The sequence below is a fragment of the Dromiciops gliroides genome, chromosome 6 (genome assembly GCF_019393635.1).
Source record: "Dromiciops gliroides isolate mDroGli1 chromosome 6, mDroGli1.pri, whole genome shotgun sequence".
Classification (NCBI taxonomy): domain Eukaryota; kingdom Metazoa; phylum Chordata; class Mammalia; order Microbiotheria; family Microbiotheriidae; genus Dromiciops; species Dromiciops gliroides.
In genome coordinates, this window is record NC_057866.1 from 226,237,007 (window position 1) to 226,257,459 (window position 20,453).

General features: G+C 39.0%; 1 protein-coding gene across 1 annotated transcript in view; it reads right to left on the reverse strand.

The window, feature by feature from the left end:
• Positions 1-1,194: 1,194 nt before the first annotated feature.
• LRIT3 (leucine rich repeat, Ig-like and transmembrane domains 3) overlaps positions 1,195-20,453 on the reverse strand; it is a 33,785-nt gene continuing 14,526 nt past the window's right edge. The window contains exons 3-4 of the mRNA XM_043969783.1: positions 5,376-5,681; positions 1,195-2,324 (exon numbers count right to left, since the gene is read on the reverse strand). Of these exons, the coding sequence (XP_043825718.1) occupies positions 1,195-2,324; positions 5,376-5,681 (1,436 nt within the window). The remainder of the gene's footprint in view (positions 2,325-5,375; positions 5,682-20,453) is intronic.

The window sequence follows — 20,453 nt, forward strand, 5'->3', positions numbered from 1 at the left end:
TGGAAACATATAAAAATATGAATACCTTCACAAATCATATAGAATTTAGTCATTGTATAACATATCAGAAAACTTTCTCTAATCCCCACATTCTTTCAGTCAGTCAATGGAGAAGGTGATACATTGGTGATTGGTCCATCTTGAGAGGAACTCCCTTGGAACATGCATAAGCTACATACTACATGCCAATTTCCAAACCATCTATTGCAATGACAGTTGATAACGACCTTCCTCTTCAGTTCCCACATCACACTTTGGTTTGGTTTTTTGTTTTTTACTCTCTAATATATTTAGCATGAGATATTATATATTATAGCTATATTATTATCTTCCTCCCCACCCCCCATCTCACCCCTGTGCATATATACAAGCATAAGATCATCTAAACTTTGTATCTGCCCCAATGCCTAGCATAGTACTCTACACACAGTAGGTACCTAATAAATTGTGTTTGCTATTATTAGTCTCATTAAGTCACCATTCCCTCATCTTCTCTTTTTAAAAAAAATCTTATGATTGTATCTAGAGAGGCAAGAGCAAGAGAAGAAATCTCTCCTAGCTAATTTAAACACAATTGTATAAAGCTATTACTTTTCCCATAATTCAACATTTTCCTTGGTTCCTCATTGATGGTATTCCCAGAAGAGTATGCTTTCGTCTTCAATAAATAAAATCCATGTTCTCTGGGTTGGCTTTCCTCTTAGTGGTACTCATGCTCATTGAATTTGACAATGAACCAAAGCCACCCCCGGCAAACGTGAATGGCAAGTAACATACAACTTTTTAAACTTGAACAAAAGTTGAGGCTTTGGGTGGCTGTGCCTGAGAAAATGTTTTCATAAGTCCACTTTACATAGCATATGCATTTGCCATATTGCTTTGAAATTATTTTTTTAAAATAAACCCAAACCCACTAAATGATTAAATATTACTAAAGGCCCACTCTCAAAACGTACAAAATATGTACAAGGTCTGTAGCATGTTTTCAACATTCAACAAATTCTTTCAGTTTTGAAGTCTCGTGGCATTAAGAAAAATTTAAGCACAAGAACAATTATCTTCCCACACTGTGGGGTTTTTAGAAGATGCAGAGGCTCAAATGTTGGCATTTTATAGCTAAACCCACAGTCCATCCAAGCAAAGGTCAGCTCTGTCATTACTTATCCAGTCCCCATGTCTTTTTATGGAAAAACATTAGCAATAATATTCTGATCTTGAACTCTCATTTTTGAAGGTCATAGGAGAGTCTACACTTGACCTAGAACAAAGCAATAACCTTTCTGATTCATCTGTGCGTCTTCGAGTCCAGAGCTCCCGTGCAGGATGGGGTCTGGGAGATAGAGTCTCAAACTGTATATAAGTTTCTTTTGCTAGGTCATCTTCCCTGATGGCCTTTGGTTTATACTGAAGTCTTATAACTTTGTACAAGAGATAGAAAATCAGTGGCAAAACAACCACACAAGCAGCACTACTCGCCACAATGAGAAAAGAAATTTGGGAGTTCGCCTTTTCATTCATTCTGTCAGTCGAAAAGGTGATACATTGGTCTGTCTTAGGAGGGACTCCCTTGGGACAGACACAAGCCACGTACTGCATACCAGCCTCCAAACCATCTATTGTAATTTGTGACTCACTGGAGTCAGTACTTAGTGGTATCATGTCCTCCTCCCCATACTTGGAATATAGTACAGTAATAGCAATGTTCTTTGTGGCATTGACAGCTGTCCAGGTCAAGGTCACACTTTCACAGGTCTCATTAAAGACCGTGAGGTTTTTTATGATGACACCAGGCTCAGTGATGGTTGCAGTGCTCAATAATGATATCTCTTTCTTGCTGGCACTGGCTGGTGGAAGTTTGCTTCCATTCATCACCACCTTTGAATTCCTTTTTCCATTAGGGAAAGACTTGGGGGGCTTTCTGCTGGTCATCTTGGTGTTCACTGATATTTCAGTGGTGATAGGTATAGTGGTAGAAATGATGATGGGAGAAGGGAAAGTAGAAGAAGAAAAAGAAGAAGAAGAAGCAGAGGAAGAAGAAAACGAAGAAGAGGTGGCTGGAGAAGACAGGGATGGAGTTATAGGTGTAGTCTTTTCAGTTACATGCTTGACCTCTTCCAGAGGCTGCTCAGCTCCAACTCTTTTTCCTGACTTTTGAGGAGGTATGGTTGTGGTGACAATGCCAACCACAGTAACACTGACAATGGCTTCTGATGTTCCGGCCAGGTTTTTGGCCTTGCAGCTATAATCACCTGCATCCTTGTAAGAAATTCCAGTCAGGCTTATTATGGACCATCGGACTCCATCTCCTGGAGTTTCCTGAATTACTGAAAGAAAGGAAAGAAAAACAAAACAGATGTTTATTGAGAAAGAAGAGAGCCTACACCAACCAAGCCAATCACAGTGACCAGCTATTCATTCACAGAGACAGCTTCTTCTTGTGGGCATTTTTATCTCAATTCCTAGATTCACAGTATTTTCAAAATATTTTTTCACTAAAAAAATTAAAATGAGACCCAGTGCCATCATTTAAGCAGAAGGCAGAGTGTAACATTTTTCTGGAATGGATATTCCTGATTGCTTACCCCATAAGTCCCAAATCCTTGAACTTAAAACTAATTTCACCGTGCTGATAAGCCATGGATTCTTTGGGGATTATATTAGCAGACTAATAAATATGGTTCTTAAAAAGAACCTGATAAATAATAAGCCAAGACTTACCATCCAGGACATAAAAAACCTGCATAAGCTCTTACAAATCATGCTAGAACATGTTTCCATATTTCAATTTTTCAAAATTTTGAATAGAAATTTGGCTTCTTCAGGCCTCAGTTTTCTAATCTGTAAATGAGGGGATTAGACTCAATGGCCTCTAAGTAACACATCAAGTGGTATTTCCATGGCCTAGGAGTTTATTTAGTTTCACAGTGGACAAGGCATCTATTATGGCTCATTTTTATTCAAAGAAACACAAAATATTGGTGTCATTCTGCTATTAACCGTTATAGCTACTGTCTTCGTATGATTATCTCTGTGAAGTAATATCAGGCCCAAACTTTTATTAATCATTCTCCCAGGGGCAGCCAGGTGGCACAGTGGATAGAGCACCAGCCCTGGAGTCAGGAGGACCTGAGTTCAAATCCGGCCTCAGACACTTAACACTTACTAGCTGTGTGACCCTGGGCAAGTCACTTAACCCAAATTGCCTCACTTTAAAAAATAAAAATCATTCTCCCATATGTGAGCCAGATTTCTGTGGATCTGAAAAAGCTCAACCAACATTACTTCTCACAGTGAACTTGCAAATATCATACATGTGGAGAAACAAGCAAAGCCAGCCTCTGATAGATGGATTTATGTAATTAATATAATTAAAAGTATCAATTTTGGTTCATAATAATTGATCCTTTAAGCATTTATAGCATAAATTTTCATTTTGTAATGAGACATGTAAAAACAATTTAGAAAAAAACAACAGCCTGTTGTGGTAAAAAGAGCACTAGGTTTTGTCAGGAGACATGGGTTCAAGTTGTATTGTTCAATCGGGTTATACTCTTTATGACCCCAATGGGTTTATTGGGTTTTGTTGGTGTGTTGTTTTTTTCAAAGATACTGGAGAGGTTTGCCATTTCCTTCCCCAGCTCATTTTACAAATAAGAAAGTGAAGCAAACAGGATTAAAGGACTCGTCTAGGGTCACACACCTAGTAAGTGTCTAAAGCCAGATTTGAACTCAGAAAAAAAGGAGCTTTCCTGAATCCAGGCCCAGCACTCTATCTACTATACCACCTAGCTGCCCTTAACTAATTGTGTTTCCTTGGGAAAATCACAGAATCATGGAATTCATTAGAGTCAAAATGGGATTCAAAGGCCATTTAGTTCAACACATTCCAGCACAGCTAGGAAACAGTTCCTGAAAAATCAGCCCCTCTACAATATGGCTAAGAAGTGGTCGCTGAACTGTTTAATAAACTCAAATTAGAAGGAGCCCTCCTTTTGAGACTTCACATGCTACCCTGTCTTCCTTAAAATACCCTTGTTGTTCATAAATTGTTTTCCTTATTTTAAGTCTAACTACCTCTCTGTGGCTTCCACCCAGAGCTCCTAGTTCTGCCCTTTGGAGCCAAGTCTCATCCTCCTACTTTCTCACAGGCCTCCAGATACTCAAAGACCCTGTACCATACCAGGCCTCATTTTCCCATCTGTGAAATGAAGAGGATAGACTAAATGATCTATAAGATCCTTCTAGACCTAAAATGTTAATCACTTCTTTTCTAAACTAATCAAAAGGAAAATTTATCTCCAGGAGAGTAACTATGATGCTAGATAGGTTAACAAATTCATCCAAGGTCAAAGAGGAAGCTGATGTCAGACCTAGAAAAGTGGTTTTAACTCTTAATTCATCATTCATGATATCATGCTGCTTCCTTCTCCAAATACTTTCTTTTCCATGACTAATATGGAAATGTTTTGCATGACTACATGTAAAACCTATATCAAATTGCTTGGCTTCTCAATGGGGGCTGGGGGGAGGAAGGGAGAGAATTTGAAACTCAAAAGTTTTTAAAAATAAATGTTAGAAATTGTTTCTAAATGTAATTGGGGGGAAATAAGTTACTAAATAATTTTTAAATGTCTGTTTAAGAGTCAGTGGTACACTCCCTTCCCTGATGTAGACTGCAACTCTTCTATTCTTTTGTAGTTTCATGAACCGCTATAGAAAAAAAAATCATCCCTTGAGGGCCAAGTTCCTGTTTCTAAGACTTTAGTTAAGCTAGTCACTGGATAACAAAAATAAAGTTTGTCATCAGTCCCTTCCTTGAAACCTTTCTCAATTGGGAGGATGTGGCAAAGTTTGTACCCCTTCAAGAACCCAAGGTACATTTGAGTCATAAAATTGTAGCTGAGGAGGACATCAGAGGAGACATTCTTTGGGGCTAAGAAAAAAGCTTTTTTATTCCTCTAGTCTGTTAATTCTAGAAATACTCTTAGACTGGGACATCCACCAGTTCTGACAGGCCTCAACACTATGTCAGTGGGCCTTTTATGCCCTTCACTGACCAGGATGCCATGTCAACACAGCCTTAGCCCCTTGGGCCATTCAAGCCTTGAGAAGGAAATCTTATAAGGATCTCCTCATCTTTTAATGAAAGTGGCAGGGATTTTGGTGGAGAGGGGAAACACTGCTAGATATTGATCCTATTACCACCAATAAGTCATTTCTCCATTTCCTTGTCAACAGTTTCAGAGTATCTTTCTCAAATTAACTTACTAGTCTCAAAACTCATGTTCAGCCATGAGATTAATGTTGAACTTTTTTTAATCAGCACCCCTGAACCATGGCCCATTTCTTAAGAACAGCTGAAAGAAAATGACTACCTGTAAAGTTAACTGGCAAGTTGTCTGCCCTGGTCCAGATGAGCTGTGGCGTGGGGTACCCTGTGGCATCACAACGCAAGAGAACATTGCTTCCTAGAGCTGATGTGATTTTGGTGGCCGAGGTCATCACTGATGGCTTCAGGCATTGTTCCAGCTCAGCCCTTTGAAACAAGATCCCTGTGAGGCTCTCTGGTCCACCACAGACTAGCAAGGAGTCCAGAAGCACCACAGTTGGGTCTGCAACTTTTGACAATTCTATCACTTTGGAAATGTGGCAGTCACAGAACCATGGATTATCCTGCAAACCTTAAATAGAAAACATAAAAGGTAGAGGATGAGTACATCTTTCTGCCAGCCTTGCCCAAGAACAAGTCTGTTTTCATATATGAGATAGCACAGAGCAATGGATAGAGTGCTAGAGTTGGAGTCAAGAAGATGGAGGTTGCTAAGGCTTTTCCATGAAGTGTGGTTTCTATTGTCTCTACTGAGTTTGATTTCCATTTCTAAGGAATCTGGGCTGGCTCTAAGAAACCAGTCAGAGTTTCCAAGTTGGAGTAGGGTCACTGGGTCTCCCCCAAAACCCATCATTAATAATTATTTTCGGGGACTTCCGGGATGGAGCCAAGATGGCAGAAGAAAAGGCAGTGAGCTCCCGAACTCATGACACGATCACTCCAAAAAATATCCAAATAACGCAATAGGAAAATGCCCAGAGCAGCAAAACTCACAGAAGAATGTGTTGAAATCATCTTTTAACCAAGAACGACTTGGAAGGTCAGAAGGAGGGAGCTGCTGTGCTGATACAGGAGTGGAGCTCAACCCCACAGTCACCCTGACACAGATCCAGTCCTAGGAAGGCCTGACCAGAGAAGGAGACCCCAAGAGCCTCTGAATCAGCCTCTGAAGCACCAGTGTCTTCTGGAAATAAGCTCACAGTCTGGTGAGAGGGCTGAGCCCTGGGCAGGGGGGAGACTACAGAGGTCTATGCTGGTGCTAAGACAGAACTTGGGTTTTTCACCCCTGCTGAGAACCAGGAGGTAGGCTTGAGTAGCAGTGGCCCAGGTAGGGGAGGGGCACAGGCTCCTCTGAGCTGACAACCACAACACACAAAGCTGGTTGATTAGCAAGTTGGTCTGGGGTCATCTAAGGACCAGGGAACAGGCTGGGCAAGGGAAGAACCTGATTCTCCTTAAATCATACCACCTGGGACTTCTGAAGCTTGGGATACTACAGCCTGGAAACAGTGCCCCACTTTAAGGGGCTAAAAGTCAAGTAAAAGAAAGGCAAGATGAGCAGACAGAGAAAGGTGAGGACCATAGAAAGTTTCTTCAGTAACAAGGAAGACCAAGGGGCACCCTCAGAGGAAGATGTCAACATCAAGGCCCCTATATCTAAAGCTTCCAAGAAAAATATAAATTGGTCTCAGGCCATAGAGGTGCTCAAAAAGGACTTTGAAGATAAAGTTAGAGAGGCAGAGGAAAAAATGGAAAGAGAAATGAGGGAGATGAAGGAAAGACATGAGAAAAATGTCAGCAGCTTGAAAAGTCAAATTGGCCAAATGGAAAAGGAGGTACAAAAGCTCTCTGATGAAAATAATTGCCTAAGAATGAGGATTGAACAAATGGAAGCCAGTGACTTTATGAGAAACCAAGACACAATAAAGCAAATACAAATGAATAAAAAAGTAGAGGGCAATATGAAATATCTTCTGGGAAAAACTGCTGACCTGGAAAATAGGTCCAGGAGAGATAATTTGAAAATTATTGGTCTACCTGAAAATCATGATCAAGGAAAGAGCTTAGACATCATCTTCCAAGATATTCTCAGGGAAAATTGCCCTGAAATTCTAGAAGCAGAGGCTAAAATAGAAATTGAAAGAATCCACCAATTAGCTCCAGAAAGAGAATCCAAAAGTAAAACTCCTAGGAATATTATAGCCAAATTCCAGAGCTCTCAGGTCAAGGAGAAAATATTGCAAGCTGCCAAAAAGAAAGAATTCAAGTACTGTGGAGCCCCAGTCAGGATAGCACAAGATCTAGCAGCTTCTACATTAAAGGACCAGAGGGCACGGAATATGATATTCCAAAGGGCAAAGGAAATGGGATTACAGCCAAGAATCACCTACCCAGCAAAACTCAGCATAATCTTTCAGTGGAAAAAATGGGACTTTAATGAAAAAGAAGACTTTCAGGTATTTGTGATGAAAAGACCTGAACTTTTTGATATGATCTTTTTTTTTTTTTTTTGCGGGGCAATGGGGGTTAAGTGACTTGCCCAGGGTCACACAGCTAGTAAGTGTCAAGTGTCTGAGGCCAGATTTGAACTCAGGTACTCCTGAATCCAGGGCCAGCGCTTTAACCACTGCGCCATCTAGCTGCTCCCCAGACCTGAACTTTTTAATGGCAAATTTGACTTTCAAATACAAGACCCTAGAGAACCATAAAAAATTAGAGCTGGGGGACATACCTGGGATCGTACTTTTGGGTGACTGTGTTGTGTCTGAGGCCGGGTTTTGGCTGGGATCCCCCTGGGTCTAGGGGTGATGCTTTGTCCACTGTGTCACTTAGCTAGGTGATGACATCTTTAGGGCTAAATTGAGGGATGAGAGGAATGCACTGGGGGAGGGGAAAGGGCAGAGGTGAAATCCTACAGGAAAGAAACAGGAAAAGGCTTATGGAATGGGGGAAGAGATGGAAGAGGAGCAGGGCAGTAAATGAATTTTACACTCATCAGAAAAGGCTCAAAGACCTTAAACGTATCAGAGCTGCCTCAAGGAGGGACTAACAGACACATCCAAGTGGGTGGAGTAATCTATTTAATCTAGGCAGTAAAAGAGCCTCAGACTCATCAGAATTGGCTCAGATACCTCAATATCATTAGAATTGGCTCAAGGAGGAAATAATGTACATACTCAATTGGGTGGAGTAATCTCTCTAACCCTGCAGGAAAATAGGAGGGGAAGGGGATAAAGAGAGAGGGGCAAAAGAAGGAAGGGCAGAGTGGGGGAGGGGACAGACAGAAGCAAATCCCTTTTGAAGAGGGATAGGATGAAAGAAGATGGATAATAGAATAAATATCATGGGGAAGGGCATAGGATGGAAGGGAAACAGTTAACAATAGTAATCATGAAAAAGAGAAAAAGGGGAAAAAATTATACAAAAAATATTTATAGCAACTCTTGGTGGAGGCTAAGAATTGAGAATCAAGGGAATGTCCATCAATTGAGGAATGATGGAAAAAGCTGTGCCATATGATTGTAGTGGAATAGTCTTGTGCTACAGGAAATGACAAACAGGATGATCCCTGAAAAACCTGGAAAGACTAATGAACATCAATTTATAGTGAAGTGAGCAGAACTGGGAGGACATTGTGCATAGTGACAGCAGTATTGTTCAATGAGCAATTGTGAATGACTTAACTACTCTCAGCAGTGCAATGATCCAAGACAATCCCAAGGAACTAATGAGGAAGCTTACTATGCACCCCATAGAAAGAACTGATAAAAAGAACACTTATGGATTATACATATATAACTTGGTTGCAATCTTGTGGAGGGGGGAGGAAAGGGAGGGAGAGAGGGAGAAAATTTTGGAACTCTAAATCTTATGAAAATAAGTGTTGAAAAGCACCCTTACAGGGCGGAGCCAAGATGGCGGAGAGGAAAGCAGCAAGCTGCCTAAACTCTCCTTCTGTTCCCTCAAAAAGAACATTAAATCAAGCCTCTGGATAGATTCTGAAACTACAGAACCTGCAAAGAGACAGAGAGACACAGTCTTCCAACCAGAGATAATTTAGAAGACTTCAGGAAAAGGTCGGTCTGACTCAGACAAAAGAGAGGTCCAGTGCAGGGCAGCAGCCCAGCACCAAGGGGGTCGGGGCAAGTCAGCAGGAGCTGCGGGCCACAGCCGAACAACTGAGGGCCCTGGAACCTGGCTCAAAAATCTGGTGGCCAAGAAGGACAGTGGAAAAACCTACCTGCACTGGCTGGGAGGGCGGGGCTGTAGGGCCACAAATGGGACAGGCGGGATCGGGCACCTGGCCGAGCGCACCCAGACAGGAAGTGCAGGGGGTCGAACTGCACATACTATAAAGGCCTCAGAGTAAAAAGCTGGTCACACAGCACCTATACCCCTGCACAAGAAGCCCAAAACAGGGACCCTGGTGCCCCCAGAGCAGACCTCAACTTAAAAAATAAATAAATAAGCTGCAATAATGAGTAAGAAGCAAAAAAGAGCCCTCTCCATTGAGAGCTTCTGTATCAATAGGGAAGAAGCCAACACAAACTCAGATGAGGACAATAGCCTCAAATTGCCTACATCTGAAGCCTCACGAGGGAAGGTGAATTGGTCTCAAGAACAAAAAGCCTTCCTGGAAGAGCTCAAAAGGAATTTTAAAAATCAATTGAGAGAGGTAGAAGAAAAAATGGGGAGAAAAATGAAAGCAAAACAAGAAAACTATGAAAAAAGAATCAGCAGCTTGGAAAAGGAAACACATAATTTCACTGAAGAAAACAATGCCTTAAAAAATTCATTTGGCCAAATGGAAAAAAAGGTGCATAATCTCACTGAAGAAAACAATGCCTTAAAAATTAAAATTGGACAGTTGGAAGATAAGGAATCCATGAGACACCAGGAATCAGTCAAGCAGAATCAAAAGAATGAAAAAATAGAAGAAAATGTGAAATACCTCATTGGAAAGACAACTGATCTGGAAAACAGATCAAGGAAAGACAATCTGAGAATCACTGGACTGCCTGAAAGCCATGACCAGAAAAAGAATCTAGACACCATATTCCAGGAAATTATTAAGGAGAACTGCCTTGATATCATAGAATCAGAGGATAAAATCATCATTGAAAGAATCCACCAATCACCTCCTGAAAGAGACCCCAAAAGGAAAACTCCAAGGAATATTGTAGACAAATTCCAGAATTATCAGGTGAAGGAGAAAATACTCCAAGCAGCCAGAAAGAAGCAATTTAAATATCATGGAGCCACAGTCAGGATTGCTCAGGACCTGGCAGCTTCAACATTAAAGGACCGCAAGGCTTGGAATATGCTATTCCGGAAGGCAAAGGAGCTTGGACTGCAGCCGAGAATCTACTACCCAGCAAAAATGTGCATTCTCTTTCAGGGGAAAAGATGGACATTTAATAACATTGGGAACTTTCAATCTTTCCTGGTGAAAAGACCAGAACTGAATAGAAAATTCGATCTTAACATACAAGACTCAAGAGAAGTTTAAAAAGGTAAACAGAGGGGAAAAAAAAGGTTACCCAATTAGGTTAAACTGTTTATATCTCTACACGGGAAGATAATACTCATAACTCTTAAGAACTGTAAATGTATCTGGGCAGAGAGAAGGACTTTACACAGAGGGTATAAATATAAATTGTCTTTGATGTGATGATACAAAAAAGAATTAAGGGGTTAAAAAGGGAGTCTATGGGGAGGAGAGGAAAGGGGAGGTGGAATGGGATGAATTATATAATATGAAGAGGTGAAAAAAAAAACCTATTACAATAGAGGGAAAGAAAGGAGGAGTGAACATTGTTTTAACCCTACTCTCATTAAATTTGATTCAAAGAGGGAATAACATATACGTTCATTGGGATAAAGAAACTTAGCACATTCTTTAGGGAAGCAAAAAGGGGGGGAGGGAAGGGGAAGGGAAAGGAGAGGACTGATAGAAGGGAGGACAAAAGCAAGGGAGAAAAGGGTAAAGAAAAGAGAGGGGTGTGATAAAAAGGGAGGGCAGATTGGGGGAGGCAGGGGTAAGAAGTAAAACATCGGTGAGGAGGAATAGGGTGAAAGAAGGGGGGGAAAGTACAAAGGGGGTAAATAGAATGGAGGGGAATAGACAGTCAATAATAATAACTGTGAATGTGAATGGGATGAACTCTGCTATAAAATGGAAGCAAATTGCAGAGTGGATTAAAAACCAGAATCCTACAACATGCTGTTTACAAGAAACACATTTGAAGCAGAGAGATACACACAGAGTAAAGGTAAAAGGCTGGAGCAGAATATATTATGCTTCAGCTAAAGTAAAAAAAGCAGGGGTAGCAATCCTTTATCTCAGACAAAGTGCAGGCAAAAATAGATCTCATTAAAAGAGATAAGGAAGGAAATTACATCTTGCTTAAAGGTATTATAGATAATGAAGTAATATCAATATTAAATATGTATGCACCAAGTGGTATAGCATCCAAGTTCTTAGAAGAGAAGTTAAATGAGTTACAAGAGGAATTAGACAGTAATACTATACTAGTGGGGGACCTGAATCTCCCCCTCTCAGAATTAGATAAATCTAGCCAAAAAATAAATAAGAAAGAAGTGAAAGAGGTGAATAGATTACTAGAAAAGTTAGACATGATAGATGTCTGGAGAAAAGTGAATGGGGATAGAAAGGAATATACCTTTTTCTCAGCAGTACATGGCACATTTTCAAAAATTGACCATGTATTAGGGCACAAAAACATGATAGTCAAATGTAGAAAGGCAGAAATAGTAAATGCATCCTTCTCAGATCATGATGCAATAAAAATTACATGTAAGAAAGAGCCAGGGAAAAGTAGAATGAAAATCAATTGGAAACTAAATAATATCATTCTAAAGAATGAATGGGCCAAACAACAAATCATAGAAACAATCAATAACTTTATCCAAGAGAATGACAATAATGAGACAACATACCAAATTCTATGGGATGCAGACAAAGCAGTGCTTAGGGAAAAATTTATAGCTCTAAATGCTTACATGAATAAAAAAGAGAAAGAGAAGATTAATGAATTGGGCATGCAACTTAAAAAGCTAGAAAAAGAACAAATTAGAAATCCCCAATTAGATACTAGAGATCCTGAAAATTAAAGGAGAAATTAATAAGATTGAAAGCAAAAAAACTATAGAATTAATCAATAAAACTAAGAGCTGGTTTTATGAAAAAAACAATAAAATAGATAAAATATTGGTTAATTTGATTTAAAAAAAGAAAGAAGAAATCCAAATTACCAGTATCAAAAATGAAAAAGGGAATGTTACCACCAATGAAGTAGAAATTAAATCAATAATTAGGAATTATTTTGCCCAACTGTATGCCAATAAATTTGACAATCTAAATGAAATGGATAAATATTTACAAAAATACAAACTGCCCAGGTTAACTGAAGAGGAAATAAAATCCTTAAATAAACCCATATTAGAAAAAGAGATTGAACAAGCCATTAATGAACTCCCTAAGAAAAAATCCCCAGGGCCAGATGGGTTGACAGGTGAATTCTACCAAACATTTAAAGAACAATTAATTCCAATATTATACAAATTATTTGGAAAAATTCATTTTATGACACAAATATGGTGGTGATACCAAAACCAGGCAAAGCAAAAACAGAGAAAGAAAATTATAGACCAATTTTCCTAATGAATATTGATGCTAAAATCTTAAATAAGATATTAGCAAGGAGATTACAGCAAGTGATCACTAGGATAATACACTATGACCAGGTGGGATTTATACCAGGAATGCAGGGCTGGTTCAACATTAGGAAAACTATTAACATAATCAACCACATCAATAATAAAACCAACCAAAATCATATGATTATCTCAATAGATGCAGAGAAAGCTTTTGACAAAGTACAGCACCCATTCCTAATAAAATCACTAAACAGTTTAGGAATAGGTGGAGCTTTTCTTAAAATAATAAACAGTATCTACCTAAAGCCATCAGCAAATATTATATGCAATGGAAATAAATTAGAGGCCTTCCCAATAAGATCAGGGGTGAAACAGAGATGTCCATTATCACCCCTATTATTTAATATTGTCCTAGAAATGTTAGCTTTAGCAATCAGAGAAGAAAAAGGAATTAAAGGAATTAGAATAGGCAAGGAGGAAACAAAACTATCACTCTTTGCAGATATGATGGTATACTTAAAGAATCCTAGAGAATCAACTCAAAAATTACTTGAAACAATTAACAACTTTAGCAAAGTAGCAGGATATAAAATAAATCCACATAAATCATCAGCATTTCTATACATGACCAACAAAGTCCAGCAGCAAGAGATAGAAAGAGAAATTCCATTTAAAGTAACAGTAGATAATATAAAATACTTGGGAGTCTACTTGCCAAGACAAACCCAGGAACTCTATGAACACAACTACCAAACACTCTTCACACAAATCAAATCAGATCTAAATAATTGGAAAGATATCAATTGCTCATGGATAGGCAGAGCTAATATAGTAAAAATGACAATACTGCCTAAATTAATTTACTTATTCAGTGCCATACCAATCAGACTACCTAAAAATTATTTTATAGGGCTAGAAAAAATAAAAACAAAATTCATCTGGAAAAACAAAAAATCAAGAATATCCAGGGAAATAATGAAAAAAAATTCACAGGAAGGTGGGTTAGCAGTACCAAACCTGGAGCTTTACTATAAAGCGGCAGTCATCAAAACTATCTGGTACTGGCTAAAAAATAGAGTGGTAGATCAATGGAATAGGCTAGGCACAGGAAATGCAGTAGTAAATGACACTAGTAATATAGTGTTTGATAAACCCAAAGACTCCAGCTTCTGGGATAGGAACTCAGTATTTGCCAAAAACTGCTGGGAAAACTGGAAGATAGTATGGCAGAAATTAGGCATAGACCAACATCTTACACCTTATACTAAAATAAGGTCAAAATGGATATATGATTTAGATATAAGAGGTGATGCCATAGGTAAATTAGGAGAGGAAGTAATAGTCTACCTTTCAGATCTTTGGAAAGGATAACAGTTTATGACCAAACAAGAGATAGAGAATATTATGAAATGCAAAATGGATGATTTTGATTACATTAAGTTAAAAAGGTTTTGTACAAACAGAAGCAATGCTTCCAAAATGGCTATTTATGATATCAGAAGACAGATGGCAAAATGTGCCTCCTACCTTTACTCTGAATGATGATGAACTGCAGGTGTGGAATGAGGAAGACATTTTCAGACATGGTTAATGTATGTACTGGCTTGCTTTTCCTATTTGTACATTGTTCAAGGGGAGAGTTCTAATAAAAGTAGGGGAGTCATGGGAAGTGGTGATGATGCATCAATGGGTAGTAACAACAGTGGCAGTTAAACGAGAGGGGAGATATATGAGACGGGCAGGTGTATAAAGGTGAAATTGTACAGGAGTCAATATAAAGTCTTACCCTGAGGTTCAAAAAATTAATATGCAAGAGACAAGAGGTATAGCTAGACACCAATTTATCTGGAAAAAAACTAGAGGTTTTAGTGGACTGAAAGTTCAATATGAGTCAATAGTTTGATAATACAGTTAAAAACATAATAATAACTCACATTTATATATTAAGGTTTGCAAAGCACAGTACATAGGTTATCTCATTTTTTGGCAGTCAGTAAGTTTTTATTAAGCATCTATACAGCACTAACCCTGCTAATCCTCGCAACAACCTTGTACTATAGGTTTTATTTTATCTTCACTCACAGATGAGGAAACTGAGGCAGACAGAGGTTAAGTGACTTGCCTAGGGTCACACAGCTAGTTAGTGTCTGACACTGGATTTGAACTCTTGTCTTCGTGATTTAGAGTCTAGCACTCTTACCCACTGCACCACCTAGCTGCCTCTAATAAATCCAAGCAACCTCGGGTTGCCTTCAGAGATAGTTTCTGGGACTGGGGAAGTGATATCTTGCTATATTCTGCTCTGGTCAGAATTGTGTTCAGTTGTAGGTACCACATTTTAGGAAGGACATTGACAAGCTAGAAAGCATCCAGAGGACAGACAACTAAATGAAAAGAGATGCGATTCTGTGTTATCTCAGACATATGGAGATTTCAAGGTCTTGTTGTATACTGTTCTAGTCAGATAGCATCTAAAGTATTGTGTCCAGTTAAGTATCTCAAGTCCCAAGAGCATGCCATACAGGCATCCACTTAAGAAACTAGGGCTATCTAGGGAAAAAATACTTAAAGGGGCAACACAGTAGCTATCACCAAATATTTGAAGGGTTATTATGTGGGAAGAATGATCAGACTTCTGTTGGACTCAGAGGACAAAAACAGATGAAAATCACAGAGGAAATTCCTGATTTTCTCTATCATTGCTAACAATTTCATATATGTTGGACAACTAAGACAACAACTGCTTTTAACCAACTAGATGATAATATTATAACAGTAAGTTTAAAATTAATGCAACAGAAAAGGCTTAGACACTTACATAAAAATTAAGTGATTTCTATGTCTGCTAAAGAAGATTTTTCTGGTCTCCTTTAACGGAACCTTTAAGGTAATCTCCAATTTATCCTGTATATATGTTGTTTGTACATAGTTATTTAAATATTGTGCTCCCCCATTAACTTGTAAGTTCTTTGAGGACAGAGATTGTTTTCACCTTCCTTTGAAACATTTGAGCTAACAGTTACATGGCGCTGGTTATGTGCTAAGTGCTTTACAATGATTTCATTTGATGCTCACAATCACTCTGAGATGTAGGTGCTATTATTATCCCCATCTTGCTAATATTTAAACTAAATCTTCCTCCACATTTCCTCATTAGCACAGATGATTGACACCCAGTCTACAATTTTTCTTCTATTAATCTAATTTCGAATTTCCACCTTTTATTATCTCCATTGGGATTTTGTTGTTCAGTCGTTTTCAGTCAGGTCTGACTCTTTGTGACCCCATTGGGGGTTTTCTTGGCAGAGATACTGAAGTGGTTTACCATTTCCTTCTCCAACTCATTTTACAGATGAGAAAACTGAGGCAAATGGGGTTAAGTGACTGGCCCAGGGTCACAAATCTGAGGCCAGATTTAAACTCAGGAAAATGATTCTTCTTGACTTCAGGCCCACTACTTTACCCAATGTGCCACCTAGCTGCTCCATTGGGATAAATGTGTTCAACTCCCAAATATATTTGTGGGGCACCCAGGGCTTCCTCCTTCTATTACTGGGCCTTCTGCTTTTAAGTCACTAACTTCTGGACCAAATAGAGAAGGGGAGGAGGTGAATGAGTCCATACAAAAGGATTATGGCTTTGAGGCAGAAGGCAATGAGTTGATGCTGTGCAGACAGTTCTACTGCCTATGTCCCAAAACTCCTTCTTTTGGGGGGGAGGGGACGGGATTGTTAGGTTTGTGGGGTTTTTCAATGATCATTCACACTGTGTATACTCTTTCTCTTCTGTTTGGTTGTTGGTCCAGATTCTGTGATTTCATCTCTAAAGAAAATTCCTAGTGAGGAAACTTTTTCAATGAATGCAGATCAGGATCTACTCTGTGATTTATAATCTTAGAGACCGCCTGGGACATAGTGAGGTTAAGTGATTGGCCCAGGGTCACATAGTCCATAAGTGCATCCAGACCTTCCTGTCTCCAAGGCCATATTGCTATATGCTATTATTCCCTAGTTGCTCCTCTTCTCTTCTCTACTATTGCACATGGATAAAAGCTGATTTAACGGTAGTTATAGTTCCTGTCCTCAGAAAGTGAATTTACTAAATGTTTAATCCTTCATAATAAATAAAATAATAATTTTATTATAAAAATATGCTAATAAAATAGATTTGCTTTTTTGTCACTCATGCTTGTCACATTTTATTTTGTCATTATTTTATTGGGGCTGCAGAGCCCCCAAAGAGGTCACACTATAGTAAAAACCAGTTCCTAATCTATTCACTTCCACTTTCTATATTCCTATTTCTTGTAATAATGGAACTTTTTGCTGACTTCTATGTTTTTTGACACACCTAGTTTCTTACAAAGGGGGAAAGCACTGTTCTTGTTTCTACTCGACTTTCTTCTGTGCGCTATCAGTTCTCTAATTCATCAAGACCAATTTGAATTAACTCTTACCCTACAAGGTATTAAGCTCCTTTACTCAACTTCAGGGATAAGCCATGATTTTTAACTTATGAAAGCTGCCTGACCTAGTTAATTCAATCGGTTAGAGAATGATGCTGATGAGATTAAGATTGAGGGGTTCGGGGCAGCTAGGTGATGCAGTGGATAGAGCACCGGCCCTGGAGTCAGGAATACCTGAGTTCAAATCCGGCCTCAGACACTTAATAGCTGTGTGACCCTGGACAAGTCACCACCTTGTTTGCCTCTGTTTCCTCATCTGTAAAATGATCTGGAGAAGAAAATGGCAAATCACTACAGTGTCTTTGCCAAGAAAACCCCAAATGGGGTCACAAAGACTCAGACATGACTGAAAAAAAATCATAGATTTAGAACTGGAAGAGCCCTTAGAGGCCATTTAATCCAACATCCTCATTTTACAGATAAGGAAAATGAGCCTGAGAGAAGTCCAGTGCCTTTTCCAAGCCCATACAGCTTGTAAATTTCAGAGCCAGGATTTGAACCCAGATCCTCTGACTTTGAATCTAATGTTCCTTCCATTGTACACACTTCTCCCAGTATTTGTATGGGCTTCACAGAAAGAGGAACTGTTATTCTGTGGTTAAAGAGAACATCCCAAATGCCAGCCAGTCATCCTATAGAACATGCCATTGGTCACTATGGGAACCAGAAGAGAGGCAGAGACAGAGAGACAGAGACAGAGCGTAGATTGTTGTTCAGTTGCTTTTCAGTTGTGTCTGACTCTTTGTAACCTCATTTGGAGTTTTCTTGGCAAAGATACTGGAGTGGTTTGCCTTTTCCTTCTCTAGCTCATTTTACAGATGAGGAAACTGAGAACAAGGTTAAGGGACTTGCCTAGGGTCACACAGTTAGTAAGAATCTGAGGCCAAACGTGAACTCAGTTCTTCCTGACTCTAGGCCTGGTGATCTGTGCACTATGGTGCCAACCAAGCTGATCTTGATGTAGATTACTAGGTTGTAAATGTATCAAAGAGGGGAGCTATGTCTTCTTTCATCTTAATATCCCTAGCACCATGCCTTGCAAACAGTAGGCACTTGGTCCATGTGTGTTGAGAGTGAATGTATAAATGATTAGATGAAACCATCACTAGACAGCATACATGTCTAATGTCAACACTAGGTGGTGCAGCAGATAGAGTCAAGAAGACTCATCTTCCTGAGTTCAAATCTGGCCTCAGATGCTTACTAGCTATGTGACCCTGGGCAAGTCACTTAACCCTGTTTGCCTCAGTTTCCTCATCTGTAAAATTACCTGAAGAAGGAACTGTCAAACTATTGTATTGCCTTTGCCAAGAAAACTCCAAAAATGAGGTCACAAAGAGTAAGACACAACTGAAACAACTGAACAACAACAAATAGAGAATCAGAAGTTTCACCTCTATGGAAGGACAGTACCTTCAAGTGAATAAACCATTAATGAAAATACTTGTGGTAAAAATTATTTGTGGTAAAGATTAATATCAAAAGTTTTAGCTGAATCATTTGGGAGGGGCCACATCTGGCCTACCCTGAGATTACATATGCTACTGACCTCCCCTTTTGGGGGAGGAAAAACTGAACGCCACGGGAAGGGAGTCAACTTCTGGTAGGCGGGGCGTGTTAAAAAGCTCTCACTCTTTCGGTCTGGCAGGTAGTCTGGTGGCATCCTGGACCTGGCGGTGGCACGTGTTTTGTTCTGACAAGCAACTGTAGACTGACCGGGGTTGGTGAGTTCAATTATGGAAAAACCCTAAATTCCTTTGAACTAGCTTAATTGGGAATGCTCTGGGATTGCATAGGCTAAGCTTAGAGTTAAGACTATCTATCTGTATTTCTACTTCTTTATTTCCTTAATTGGTTTCACCTTTGTGGTTTAATTAATTCCCAAGTAATAAAATCTGATCCTTTATGAACTAAAGCTCAGAGGCTCCTTTTCTTATTGGCCTGGGAGGAATATATAAAAAGGAAAGTTCAAAGGGGAGATTAAACCTAAACGTGTCCCTCATATTTCCAGGACCCCAATATTAAAGCGAGTCACCCAAATAACGCTCCGTATATCAAATTTTGGCCCTCACATACTTAATGAAAGCAGGTCCAGAATCAGTGCACAACACCAACTGTGTATTTCCACACTAATTTGAGCCACTGATTGAAGAGCATGCATTCCCTTACTGGAAGGATAGCTACTCAGAATCCTATTTCCTTCTTATCTGTTGGGTTTGTCATGCATAAACCAATGGTCTAGACTATGTTAATTGTGTCTCCACCTACCAGGGTGAACACTCACAAATTAGATCTTCATAAGCACAAGAAATCAATAGATTAATATCTAAAGACCATATCTAAAAGACAATAGAAACAGAAAAGACAATAGATATAAAACTGCTCAAAGACAGACTGAAACAGAGAATGCCTCAAATTAACCCATACAGCTAATAGGTGGGTTTTAATTCATTGTCTTTATAGCAAATCTCTATTTTTCTCAGATGGTGTTGTTTGTTCTTATCTGAAGAAGACCAAAATGACATCACGATGTCAGGGTCAAGGTAGGAAAGTTAACAAGTTTATCATTTTATTAGAATGGGTTTTGTCCTACTTATCCAGAGATGGTTTGGTGTTGTGTTTTTTTTAAGTCAAGTTATATAACTTTTATCTAGCCACCTTGAAAGTTTATCCTAGTCAATAGAATAATTAGAATATAGATTTCATGTCAAGTCAGTTTATCCCTTCTGGGGCCAAACTAAATAAAACTACCGGAGTTTACTTCATTTACAAATAATAGAGGTAAACCATTAGCCTCTTAATTGTTTTAAAGAGTCTAAAACAATTTGGTGATTTTCCTCCACCTCATATACCTTTTTGTGACATTATAATGTTTTCCTCCTAGAATTTGGAAGTTTTCCAATAGATCACACATTCCACCATATTAATCAGTTCTATAGAAGGTCAATGTAAATAAACTTCATCGCGAGTTAGCAAATGAGAAAAAACTCTCTTTCCACTTAGTTGTGCCAGAATTTTGAGCTGTGAGCCGTAAGAATCCCAAGAAATAAGTGCATAGCATTCCTTGAGTCAGCATTGAGCAGAGCTATCTTCTCATTTATTTAAAATAACAGGGTTTTTGTTTTGGTTTGGTTTGGTTTTGGCCAAGTTTTGAACACATGAAATCTTCTAAAAAGAAGCACAAAGTGGGTATATAGC